Below are 13514 nucleotides of genomic sequence, written 5' to 3'. Positions count from 1 at the left end.
TAAGTTGGCAGGAACTGTTTCTGGATCAGGTATCCTGTCTCCAAACATGCAGACTGGTGATCTTAGGATCAGGCATTCTATCTCCCTGGCTGGCAAAGGGTGCTGACCTGTACATGAAGCCCTGCCCACCCCTCACCCCTGCAGTTTTCTCCTTTGTCTATTGTTGTTTTACCCTCTTATGTTCCTTCACTTGTTTATCTCTTCTTCCCTTTGTTCTTTTTCTTGTTTCATTTTTTTTCACATCCCTTCTTTATTTTCTGAGATTTTTCTTTGCCTTTATCTTTTCTCTTTGAGGCTTTCTGCTCCTGTCAAGCTTTTCAGCCGTGGAAACTGCACATAAGGCCCCCATGCGTCACCATCTACTCAAATGACAGTGGGTTTTTGTTTTGTTTTTTTTAACATTTTATTAGGGGCTCATACAACTGTTATCCCAATCCATACACACATCAATTGTGTAAAGCGCATTTGTACATTGTTTCTCAAAACATTTTCTCTCCATTTAAACCCCCAACATTAGGTCCTCATTTTTCCCCTCCCTCCCCGCTCCCCCCTCCCCCATGAGCCCTTGATAGTTTATAAATGGGTATTTTGTCATTTGACAGTGGGTTTCATTTGGTTGTTAGTTTGGCTTATTGTTTGCTTTTTACCCTATCTTGTCTTTTTCTCATCCCCCTTTTTATATTTATTTCATTTTAATTAGTAAATTATTTTTTTCTTGATGTTTTCCTGTTTCCCCCCGATTTTCTAAATCTTTTTTATTTTCATTTTTGCTGTTACTTGTTTGTTTTGGAGTTATTTTCCTATCTTCTCTCTCTCTTTTTTTTTTTTTCTTATGCCATGAGAGACAACTGAGCCCACATAACCTACCAACATTCATCTTTCCTGCAGCCCCACCTACTGGGTGAGGGTCAGTATCCGCTTATATATACCATGATCAATAGACAGCAGCCAACACCAGTCAAGCCCACCCTCAACTATGCTACATGAATAGCAAATAGAGAACTGCACATGCATTCAAATGCTCTCTCACATCCCAGACAGGTGGTGAGTGCTTATATACCATGACTAATTAAACACAAATACACCACCATAATGTCTCAAAGACAAAAGAATATTATAGTTCACATGAAGAAACAAGAGAGTGACTCAAATAAGTGCCCCAAACACAGAGCCAGAGGTCCTTTCTGAAAAATAAATGGCATTGGAACTACCTAATAAGGTATTTAAAAGAATGATATTTAGGTGCTTTCAATAGATTGAGAAGAATTCAGGAAAATACTACAAAAACACATTGACAAAATAAATGAAAGATCGGAAACCAGGCTAACCAGTTCATAGAAATCCAGATCAATACTAAATATTCAGAAATAGAGAATACATTGCAAGAGCAAAAGACTAGAATTGGGGGACTAAACTAGTGAGCTTGATGACAAATCTCTCAATACTAACCTGCTGGAAAAACAATCAGAAAAAAGAACAAAGAAATCCGAAGAATTATGGGTGATAACATCAAGAGGAAGGCATTATATGTGATTCAGAATTCCAGAACAGAGACAGAAATCTGCTCAGAAATGGATTTGGGGCTTGCACTTAATCCCAGCTCTAATCTAAGAACAATTAGTTCTGATGACGTGTGCAGAAGGCTATGGAGGACAGTGAAAATCCAAAATACATCTGTAGGAGCTACACAGGGAAGATGCCTCTGTGATTTTCCTCTACCCATAATTGAGGGATGGGAATTATTACCTAGTTATCGGACAGAGTATTGAAGAGACAACTGTGGTTAAAACCTTGTCACTTGATCACCCCTCTGATACATTTTGGACTTGATCTAGCTTTTAATATTTTCTGTAGTTTTTTTTTTTAATTGGGATTTATCTCTGTTGTATTTTGTCATTGTGGGTAGCCTCCTCGAATCTTTGTTATGTGGTTTTTAAAAAAGTTTTTCAGTGTATGAACCCAGCATAGGTGAACTTATAGAGACAACAACTATAATAAGTGTTTCTCGGGGGTATGGGTAGGGAAGGTAGAAGGGGGGAAGGAGCTGATATCAAAGAGTTCAAGAAGGAAGAAAATGTTTTATAATTGATTTTGATAGCAGCTGTGCAAAACTGCTTGATGTGATTGAACTATGAAACGGTATGATGTCTGGATTAGTTCCTGACAAAAATGTTTTGGAAAATAATTTAAAAATAAAATTATCAATTTGTTTACTCACAAATGGCCACTGTTCATTAGCATTGCATTCTCTTACAATCTCCCCCGGCATTGCTGTTTTGTTTTTATTCCCCCAAAAGGGAATGCACCGTTCCTGAAAGTACTGCAATACCACCAGGTCGATGCGTGGATTGGACGCAGTAAGCTCCTATTCCATCTCTCTGCTCCAAAAATCCGTTTAATATATTGTCCTCGGATAGAGGACGTATCAGATATTAAACTGATAAGAGCAGATACTACACTTGATCGTAGCCAAAAGGCCGAGAAGCGATGAATTGCTGTTTTACATGGGAAATCATCTGTTATATCTATTAATGGAGTCTTACGAGTGGAATTACTAAATCAAAGTCAACAGATATATATAATCTTAGAGTCAAGATATTTTATTTCCAGATTTAAAAAAACGCCACCATCATGGACCTCCCCCAGGTCTTCTTATGCCTTTGTTCCAAGCAACAGCTGTTGGCAGTAGCTCCACTTCGCCCTTCTTGCTTTCTTTCCGCTCGCTGGCCCTTTTGGGGCCCACCCCTCAGCCCGAGTTTGACAAGTTCGGTACCTTTGTCCCACTAGCCCGTGGGGGCAGGAGTTGACACTTCGGGGAAGTGATGAGTTCTCCATCAGCCAGTGTTCGAAGCCCAGCCCACACTACTCCCTAGTTCAGCTTGCTCTTGACTTTTGCGGTCTCGGCATCCAGTGTGCTCTGGGCATAAGTGAGATGCTTTACAGAATCGAGCACGAGGACTCCCGGCAACATCAGCCACAAGGCATTCATAAAAACGAAGTAAAACCAGAAGTAGATTGGGTGACCCAGCTCCCCATGCTGGTACCCGTCACGGTGCTCTGACAGAAAATACAGGATATCCCCGTATATCTGGCCCACAGAAACCACAAGCTGGAGGACAAAGCGGACGGGTTGCTGGCGGAGAAAGGCAATTACCACCCATAGGCTGAGGGGTCCCCACATCCACGCTGTGATGGTCTCCATGCATACTATGAAGTTCTCACCCAGGATATACCGACTGTCCCCTTTGGCGTACTCTTTCCAGAGTTGGGATAAGAAGGCTTGATCTCCGAGGAAGTCCTTATAGTAGAGGACGAACCAGCCCTCAATCACCAGATGAATGAACCCGCACACTGCAAACCAGCACAGGGACAGCCGCCTCCAAGTCCCCAGGGGGATGACTGCAGCTCGACTGGACAAGCGCCAAGTGGTCACGACTATGACCCCAGATGCTGAGAAGAGGCCAGCCAGGATATGCCGAGCGGGGATGTCGTTAGGCACAAAGTTGTCCAGCCGTAGGTCCCGAGGCCAGTACGGGTGCACGGGGCTGACGGTGGTCATGGCTGTACACAGCAGAGAGGAAAGTAGAGAAGTAAAAGAAGAGCAGCAAAACCTGCCGGCGCGACCCACGGCTGCTTCTCACGCGGACGCCGGGATCTAACCACGTCCGCCCACCGGCACGGAACTTCCTTAGGTCTGGCCCATCCCCTCAAAGGCAATTCTTCCAGAGCGGGCCAATGGGAAGGCGGCCCATGCCGCTCCCAACCGCTAAAAGTTCCCTCTGCGCCGCCGGCCCCTCCCTAGGGCGCGGTGTCCTTTTCGCTGTTGGCTGGGACCAAGTCCGGAGTGGGCGGGGCCAGGGGATGGGCCCTGGTGAGGTTAGCCCCAGGCAGGGATATGGTATTTTTTACGATGCTGGAAATAATGTGACTAAACTGATTTCACAAAGGTTGCACTGGTTCATGTGTACCTGCCTGTGTTAAGTGTACATCTTTTAAAAATTGTTACCAATTTGCAGGGTGAAAATACAAAACGACAAAAAAAAAAAAATCAGCTCAGAGAAAATTGTTGAAGTTATTGAAAGAAAGCTGCCCTAACACCATGGCAGGTGAGAAGACAGGCATTCAAAAAGCTGAAAGAACCTCAAACAGCATAGACCCCAAGAGAAAAATCACCAAAGGCATATCATAATCAAACTTTCCAAACTGAAGACAAGGAAAGAATTTTGAGAGTAGCTAGAGAAAAATGACAGGTTGCCTACAAAGGAGAATCAATATGACCAATCTCTCAGTTCTCGCAGAAAAGCCATGACATCAGAAGACAATGGAACATCATATCCAAAACCCTAAAAGAAAAAAGAAAGAATTAAACCTATTTCTGAAATATGATGGTGAAATTAAGACATTTCCAGATGATCAACAATTAGAGGGATTTGCAAAAGGAAAAGCAACCTTGGGAGAAATAGTAAAGAGAGTCCTGCAGACTGAAAACCTAACAAGGAAATTACTGCTAAGATTAACAAGCATGATATTACCACCGAGAAAATCAACTCAAATGTAGAAGTATTCAAAGTAAAACCAAACTACAAGACTAAAAGTAGGGAATCAGCTGTATCAATTTGGAAAGAAGATCATTACAAAGTAAAACTAGGGAATAATTTAGTTACAGAACTTCCAAATGAGAGGAATTCAAGTAGATTTCAACAATTTAGAGAAAGGAGAAGTCAATTTACAGTAAGGAGGTTGGCAAACAAGTATAGAGACAAAGGAAGACACTAGGACACATACAGGAGTTAAAGGCATCAGAGATAAATAGTGTCATTTACACAATCGTACAATAATGATGACTTACAAGTAGATGCACGGATAGGCAGGTTAAACAGGTATGAGATGGAGAATGGAAATACACCCACACATAAATACAGGTTTTAAAGAGATATTTGTACATGAATGTTTACCTTTGCTGCAAGTATATCTCTGAATATGGTGGAGCATTCAGGGGACAAAGTTGTTAAAATGTTTTAGACATATTCAGAAAATTGAGGGACTCCGTTTCTGGGCCTAGGGGGGCTCAGGACCATAGTCTCAGAGCACTTCAAGGTCAACTGGCATAACATAGTCCAAAAATCTGCACCCTGCTTTGATGAACAGCAACTGGGGTCTTGAAAACGGATGGGCAGTCGTCTAGGGTGTGACTGTTGGTCTCTCCCTGTCCCAAGGGAGGAGGAGTGGTGAAGATCAAGGACCCATGGAAACCCATTAGTCCACTGGACTGGTGGACTGCACAAGTAGCATTCTCTACTACCCTGAGACCAGAGAAACTGCATGGTGCCTGGCTGCCAGTGCTTATTGATCCCAAAGGGATTGCATTGGAGAGCCCTGTGTAACGTAAACAAAAATCATAACCCACTGCCGTCAAATCACTTCTGACTCATGGCCACTCTACAAGCATTTCTGAGGCTGTAAATCTTTACAAGAGTAGATAGAATCCAGCAGCGGCTGCCAGGTGCTTGAAAGGGGCCAGGGGACTCCCATCTCCTTGTATGGGCTGTGGGCTGAAAGAGACTGAGCCAAGTGCCTTTTCCTCAGCACTGAGGGGTGGTCCCTGTGGTCTCCCCCCACGGGACCACCCTCAGGCCCCCCTCAGACTGGGCCTTCTTCCCACTGCATCCCACACCCCAGGCTCATGGATCCTCACTTTCTCACCTCTCTCCCCCACCTCCACCCCGAGTTCAAAACCAAATTTGCTACCTGCCCCTCTATGCTTGCTATAACTGGGCTTGCCTCATTCTCCCCTACCTTCATTAAGGTTCTCCATTACGATGATTTTTAAAAAGAGCAGATAGAATCATTTTTCTCACGTGAAGCAGCTAGTGAGTTTGAATTGCTAACCTTGCAGTCGGGAAGTCCGAAACTTACCCAACAGTGCCAGGAGAACCTATGTAGAGTGGGAGAAAAATGTGAAACGAAACTCAAGATCATGAAAGAGATCACTCTCTGGGTGTGCAATTGAATTCACCCCGGTGACTCAGTTTTCAGCTGAACTGTGGACTGGTCCATTGGTGGAAAAATTACATTATTGAAAGGCACACGCTTTGGAATAATTGACTATTTGTGATCAAGAGGGCAGCATTTGCCCCAGGACACAGAGCAGAAAGTTGGGAAAATGGAAAATTGGAGATAGGAAACATAGGGAGAAGGTGGGAGAGGTGATGTTACACTGAGGGATTCCAATAAATACAATGAAACAGAATATGCATGAATTGTTGAATGTAAAACTGATGATTTGCTCTGTAAACTTTCACTCATTTCACAATAAAAAGTTTAAATAAATAAAGGTGTCAGTTAAACCATAGGTAAGAATGATAAGCAAGTAAGAAAAGATCATGTCTTTCAAGATTACAAGAATAAAGGGTCAGGGCTAAGGTGGGAGGTGTGTGGGGATGTGCGTCTTGTTGAATACGGTTAGGGAAAGATAATAATCTCAAAAAGACAGGGGGGTGGTCTGCCTTTTTTTTTTTTTTGACAGTATGTCTCTTACCCACAGTTCACAAGGCGATGGCAATGGATGGAATTGGATAACACCGTTGGACCTTACTGGGATTTATTTGTGATTGGCCTAATCGTTGCCTTGCTGATTATCTTACTTAGAAATCGCCATGGCTAGGAGCCAGATCATGGGGAAACCTGCCCATGGGAATCAGTTTACTCTAAGGCATCCTCAATGAATAAAGAATGTCCTCACCAAAATCAAAAGTCTGCTCCAGATTGCCTACATAAGCTGTGGTGGAAATGAAGCCAAGTCTGAAGCCTTGAAGAAACCGAGTCTGTCTTCCATCTTGGTTGATCTGTTCTCTCAGGAGGAGGAGGGAATAAGCCACTTAAGAATTAATTGCAACTTGTGATCTCAGTGATCTAGTCTTGAGTTAGGGGGGGTGGGAGGAACACCACCAGGTATAACATTGTTGGTTGTAACAATCCTTCCCATTGTTAGAGAACAAGGTAAGTTTTATTATTTTTTTCTGAGGGGGGGGGGGGTCTCCTACAGGCATACTGAATTGGGAAAGAGAGGAGTTTGGGGAGGGCAGCAGCACAGATTTTTCAGAACTGATAAAGACATTTACAAATTTGTAGTCTTCCAGCATTGTACTGCTCTCCCCTGCCCTTCTTTAGAACCCTGTGTTTTTTTTATGGGGGGGGGGGGCGGTTCTCAATTGGTGTATTCATAGAGTGAAGTGGTACCAACCTTCTGGGACAGAGGCCAAAGTAAAGCAGAGGCCTCTGGCTTGGGGTTAGGGAGGGGTGAGGAAATGACTGGGCCTGAATCTCATTTTTTCCCTTAGCTCAACTACCTCTGAATCTGCTTCCTGATCTGTAAAATGGCATAATGATTCCTATCTTCTGGTTGCTGTTAGCTGCCATCGAATGGACCTCCAAGTCATGTTGGCCATGTGTCCAATAAAACAAAAAGATACCCACTACTGTGCCATCCACATGATCAGTTACGGATCCGACCATTGTATTCCATAGGGTATTCATTGACTGATTTTTGGAAGCAGTTCTCCAGGCCTTTCCTCGCCATCCATCCCAGTCTGGAAGCTCAGCGGGAATCTGTTTAGCATCATAGGAACACCTCTGATAGAGGGGTGGTGGCTGGGGGCTCATGAGCTGCATTTCCGGGAATAAAAACCAGGCCTCCAGCAAGGACAGTGAGGATTCTACCACTGAACCACTGCTGACTCATAACACTTGGCTTAGAGAGCTGATGTGTGGATTAAGTGGGATGATGTATAGAAAGGAACTAGCACAGGGCTTGGCACCTACAATGAGCTCCATAGGCAATAATCTTAACAGTCTTTAAAAATTCAGAACAAATTGGTTGGAAAATGGGGACAACTGAGTTGATAATGATCTGGGGGCACCTATGTTTTTCCAATTATACTTCCAGTTAAAATGCTGGATGTTCTGGTGAGAACAAAAGAATCCATACTTTAAAAATCAAACCTAAGGACAGGAAGACATAATTTCTGATGCCAATCGTAATCAGAAAGTAGAATGAAATGGTAGAGCAGTTCTGGGTTTGGCTTTCTTCCTTGGCTCTGTAAGAGAGCTAGCCTAATTCTTTTTCAAATCTCAGCACTTCTCAATAAAATGGAAATAATACTCACTTTGCTATTCAAGTGAACCTAATTTCTAAAGCACCATATAAACAATAGCATGTTTACATATTAGCCATTGCCATTAATTTTGGTCATGAGTTAAAACTAGGCCTGTCTGAGGTCCAAGTATTTAGAATTTCCTGGACTTGACCTCAAAAAGTTTCCAATTTCAGAAGATCCAGAATAATCTATACAAACTTACAAGGAAGGGGTGGAGATCCAGACTTCAGGCCAGAGCCTAATTCACAGGTCACCTTGTAATTATATCTCACAGAGCTCTGGAAGTTGAGCAAGTCAGAGGGAAGAAACGGGCAAAGGGGAGAATGGAAGGCAGAATGCTCCAAGACTGAATATGAAATTAGCTCCTTAGATGTCAGGGGAGCCAGCCCCGAACAAATCATCACAGGCCTGGTGCAACATTGGATATCACTGAGCAAGTTTGACCTGTTCTAAGCTCTTTATGGGAACAATTACTATCCTTATCAGTAGGGTGTGAGCCCCACTTACTGTGGACCAGACAGTAATCTGATGGCTTAATGCCTTCAGGGAGGATATCTCTAAGCATCTGACCTTCCACCTTGTGCTGGCAAACAGCCTCTTAAATTAGGCACATATTTGGGGGAGGCAAAGCTGGGGAAAAGTCTGTTTATATCCCACACTTAGAGGTCAGGAAAATAGCTGCAGGCTAGGAAGAAAGGAAGACTTTTTGTGGCTTCTTGTGCAGAGCAGAACACTGCATGAAATGCACGCAAAGGACTTCATAAGCCCAGGAATGATCTGTTTCAGCTGATCATTCCAAGTAAATATGACAAGTGGAGCAGGTTTTAAAAGCCTGTGTGGTTCAGGATTTTGAAAGCATTACGATGTTCCTCCGAGTGCCCCTTCTCTGGAGCAGCCATTGTAGCCAAGGCCAACATCATTGGGATGATTAAGCACCTCCCAGCACTTGACCAACTATGAAAGAGCCTCTCTGCTTAAGCCATTTATTTTCTAATTATGATAATCCACCCACTCCACACAGCACTTATTTGTTTGACTTCATGTGTTTCTGATAGCTCTTAAGTGATAACTGACCATCTGTGGTCCATGATACAGCTTTTGTACTACAGTTCACTCAGAAAATAGAAGTCTGGCTTTCTAGGTGAGATTATGTGTGTAGAACTGTATGTAGCTCTATAGTATATTCCAGGAAAGCATAGGATGTGGTCCAGTTTACACCCAGTAATAATACAGAATGTTCTCTAAAATGGAACCATATAGCTGTGCTAGTCTGGGTACATTAGAGAAACAAATCCACAGAAACTCTTATGTATAAGAGAGAGTTTTATATAAAGGGTAAGTGCACATCAAGGACACATCCCAACCCTGTGCTGTCCAAGCCCACAAGTTCAACATTAGCCCATATGTCCAACACCAATCCACAAAGTCGTCCTCCATCTCACAAAACACACGCAATGATGCCAGTTGCAGGAGGAAAGCCGAGTCAGTGAACGTGTAAGCATCTCAGTGCTGGCAAGGGTCTCTCTACGGCTGCTCCAGCACCCAGGGCTGCATCGGGGTAGGTCCATGTGGCTTCTCCTCAGGGATGTCTTGCAAGAAGTGAGCCTTGCCAGGTGAAGCAGGGAACTGGCTAAGGCAGCTGCCACCATCAGAGAGCAAGATACCTGGAGAACTAGAAAGGCGAGGCTTACTGAGCCATTTATCTCTCTGCCCTTCAATTACTCCCATATGTGTTTATCAGCCAGGTTGGCACAATAAATCTTAATGATCTCACTAGTAAATTAAACAACACATGAAACTGGATGTGTCACCTGAGATAAGACCAATCTCACAGCCCATCAAGTCAATTCTGACTCAGTGAAGCTATAGGACTGAAAAAAAAACGACCCCCTTGGCTTGTTAGGAAGTTAACTCTTTAGGGAATAGAAAGCCTCATCTTTGCTTCCCTGGAGCAACTGTTGGTTTAGAACTGCTGAACTTGCAGTTAGCAGCCCACCATTTAACCCACTATGCCAGCATTTTCATAATCCACAGAACAAATAAAGCCAGAAAAGCCCACTTGGACAATGTATCTAAATGTCCCTTGAAAGCCCTTTCTTCCTCAGAAATGTATTGGGCTAAGAAGCTGAATGTTGGATTTTAATCGGTCTGGAAGTGAGTGTCCAGGAAAGAGCGTAGTGAAATCCGAGGGAAGCAGCTTCAGGCGCTGTTGCTTGCTGCCTCCCCCTCTTGCTACCATCCAGTAGAGGGTCTAATAGGCACCAGTCACCACAAGAGTGCAAAGAAGAGCAAGGAGCGCTATGGAGCACTGGTTTTGTGACAGACATTTCCGCTTCTCTGCTGCTTCGCTATAAGCTTGGGAGATAGAAATATCTACTCATATTTTATACATGGGTAAAATGAGGCTAGGAGAAGCTAAGTAACTTGTTAAGTAAAGATCACAAAGCTGACTCTCCACCTGAAAGAGCTTGCTCCCCTAAATATAGAATAGAGAAGTAGAGATTTCTATTCATTTGGTCGGGATGATGATATGCTCCATATAAGCAGGAAACCGTTATAGAAGAAGAGGACTCCACCCCTGATCCCATGAGACAGGACATATGTGCAAAAGTAGAGATTTGGTCAGAGCATGTGTGGAATCCATGACAACATATCAGGATGATATTTCCCAGAACTCCTGAGAAGGCTAGTATGTATTGGTATGAAAAGGGTGGAAGATGGAGGAGGTGAAGCAGGGCCAGGATGTGGAGGTTGAGGAGTTTGGGATCAGAGACCAGGTGTGCTGGCTAGTAAGGATTTCTTCCTCCTCAAACTCAAAACCAAACTCTGCCATTGAGTCAATGCCAACTCATAGCTGCCCTGTAGGACAGGGTAGAACGGCCCCTGTGAGTTTGAGACTGTGACTCTTCACGGGAGTAGAAAGCCCTATCGTTCTCTCAGAGAGGCTGGTGGTTTCAAACTGCTTATCCTGCGATTACAGGCCCAACTCATAACCACCATACCACCTAGGCTCCTCCTCGTTCTCGCAGCAGTCTCTACGTAAAATTCTCTTGTGATGCCAACTTAAAAAAAAAATCCCCTACATGATAAACAATTGAGCTAGAAGTCAAATTCAAATCTAACTCTAAAGTAAAATTTTCCTTCATATTATTAACCCAGCTATCCTTTGCCGCTTAACCAACTACTCCAAAACGTCATGGTTTGAAGCAATAATGACTATATATCTGGATCATGTAGGTAAAGAATCCAGGGAGGGGTTTGCTGCATGGTGCTCTTATGCTACATGGCCTCAACAAAGGTCACTTGGTTTTGTTCTTGAGCTACATTGTCTGTTCTAGAGTCTGACAGCTTCACTCGCATCCCAGGCACCTTGGAGGGGATGGCTGGAAGGCTGGGATAAGGAGAGCTTATTGGTCCGAATCCTCTGCATATCACATGGGATCTCTGTAGCATGTGAGATTCAGGGTAGTTGGATTTCTTGCATGGAAGCTTAGAACTCCTGGAGAATGTATACACAGAAACCCAGACGACAGTTGTTGGCGTCCTACAACTTAGCCTTGGAAGCTTTAGCACCTATTTCAGCCATGTTCTGTTGGTCAAGTATTAGATTCCACCTCTCAATGAAAGCAGAAGTAAATAATTTGCAGCAATAGTTAATCTACTATAATGTTTTAAAAATCTACCAGAGTTGAGAGGTAAACTGAGGTATGAGGACAAACAAAGAGAGAAAAAGTTAAGAGGCTGCAACAGCTCTTTATTAGGAAAGAAGCTCCAAGACGAGATTCCGTGGTCTAGAAAGTAGCGCAGGGAAGTCCCGCCCAGTGAGGAGAGAGGTGGGTTTTTAAAGGAGGGGCTGAGGAGGGTCCCTTTGGGAATGGGTTGGGGCTGTAGCTGCTGGGGATTTTTCACTGCTGTCATGTTTTTCCTTAGTCTAATTGTCCAGCCGTTGCAGGTGGGGAGGAAAGATGGTTATTCTAGGAGCCAGTTCTGAGAATTGTCCGTCAGCTTCATTTCCTGGTAAGTGCAGAGAGAAGGGTTGATGTTCTGACAGCCTGTCCCTGACGCAACAAGAGTTACATAAATTCCACTCTAAATATTTGCAGAAGAAAAGTGCAGCCTAGGCCCTGGGCCACTTATCTTGGAAGGCAGGACTGAACAGACTAGTCAGATCCATACCTGGTTCTTTGTTTTCTTGTCTGAAAGCCTGAAGAAATCCAGGTGTCTTATGGTCACTGGGGGCAAGAAGTGATATCCTTCCTTAGCCAGGCAAAACATGTACTTATGGAAGAAATTCAATTATTTCTCTGCTTTTCTGTGTGGGGTTAAGGGGAAGAGGGAACCCCACAAAACATCATAGGTTCGGTAGGCGCAATTGTACAGCGATAATAAGTAGAGATTATAGTAAAGTCACAGAGAGCATGAGAGTTAAAGGATGGAGTCAAGTAATGGAGTCAGATGCAATTCATGGTAGCATTGCTCACCTCAGCCCGGCTTGATGGTCCTCGTGGAGGGTGCTTAGCCGTCAGAGAAGAAGCCGCTGCTTCGTCCTCCTTAGCCACCTTCTCCAGCCACCCCCTCAGGAACCAGGGAGCCTCATTATTTATTGCTAACCAGGCATCATATCACTTTAGGGGGATCTGATTACAGAGTCATACATCACAGAAAGGGGCAATACATTTCATTCTTGAACAAGTTTGATCATTCTGGTGTCTCATACAATAAAGCAGACAATTACTATTCTGGGAGGCATGCAAGTCCCCTGATAGCAGACAATAACCTAAGTCACAGGGAGGGGTAGCGACATAGGAAATACAATCAATAGGAGGGGGATGACCTAGGGGTGTGCCCACATTGGTTGTGGGATAAACAGTGGTGTCTGCTTGATCTAGACAGCTGATAATGGCTACCTAACCTTGGTCATCCTTGGGCGGGTTTGACCTCTCTGGTATCTCCTACAAGTGAACAGACCACCACTATCCTTATCAGAAGGGAGTGGGTCTTATTTAGGGTGAGTCAGACTAGTAGTCTAGCCACTATAGATGGCTGATGTTAAGGAGAATAACCTCTGACCTACTTTCGCTGATCACCTATTGTACAGTCATTCTTACTCAGCTAAGTCTGGTACATTTTTTTGGGGAGACAACTTAAGAGAAATCCTTCTGTTCCTCACATTCCTGCTTTGGGTTCAAGTGACAGAGTCCCAGAAGACTTGAAACTCTGCCACCCTGGAGTGCCACCCACAAATCTCAAACACTAAACAGGTGATTCAAATCCTCCTCACTGTCAGCAAGATCAAAATCTTCACAACTGGATCATCCTGTATCCTTTTCTCCATTGATCATTATGTTACCTACCGTT

General features: G+C 43.8%; 2 protein-coding genes and 1 non-coding gene across 3 annotated transcripts in view; 1 reads left to right on the top strand and 2 right to left on the bottom strand.

The window, feature by feature from the left end:
* SEL1L2 (SEL1L2 adaptor subunit of ERAD E3 ligase) overlaps positions 1 to 6664 on the top strand; it is a 151745-nt gene extending 145081 nt beyond the window's left edge. The window contains exon 19 of the mRNA XM_045295171.1: positions 6545 to 6664. Within this exon, the coding sequence (XP_045151106.1) occupies positions 6545 to 6664 (120 nt within the window). The remainder of the gene's footprint in view (positions 1 to 6544) is intronic.
* Positions 2296 to 2489, bottom strand: LOC115871429. Its single transcript, XR_004047297.1, has one exon. It is a non-coding gene; the product is annotated as a U2 spliceosomal RNA (small nuclear RNA).
* Positions 2585 to 3620, bottom strand: LOC105979671 (3-beta-hydroxysteroid-Delta(8),Delta(7)-isomerase-like). The gene has a single exon (XM_045295383.1). It carries the CDS (start codon positions 3557 to 3559, stop codon positions 2870 to 2872), a length of 690 nt encoding a protein of 229 aa, XP_045151318.1. The 5' UTR covers positions 3560 to 3620; the 3' UTR covers positions 2585 to 2869.
* Positions 6665 to 13514: the final 6850 nt, after the last annotated feature.

The sequence above is a fragment of the Echinops telfairi genome, unplaced genomic scaffold, assembly GCF_000313985.2.
Source record: "Echinops telfairi isolate 266 unplaced genomic scaffold, ASM31398v2 ScPeMD7_5592;HRSCAF=6446, whole genome shotgun sequence".
In the NCBI taxonomy this organism is placed as follows: Eukaryota; Metazoa; Chordata; class Mammalia; order Afrosoricida; family Tenrecidae; genus Echinops; species Echinops telfairi.
The sequence above is the reverse complement of the archived record's forward strand: the minus strand, read 5'-3'. Positions and strand labels throughout refer to the sequence as shown.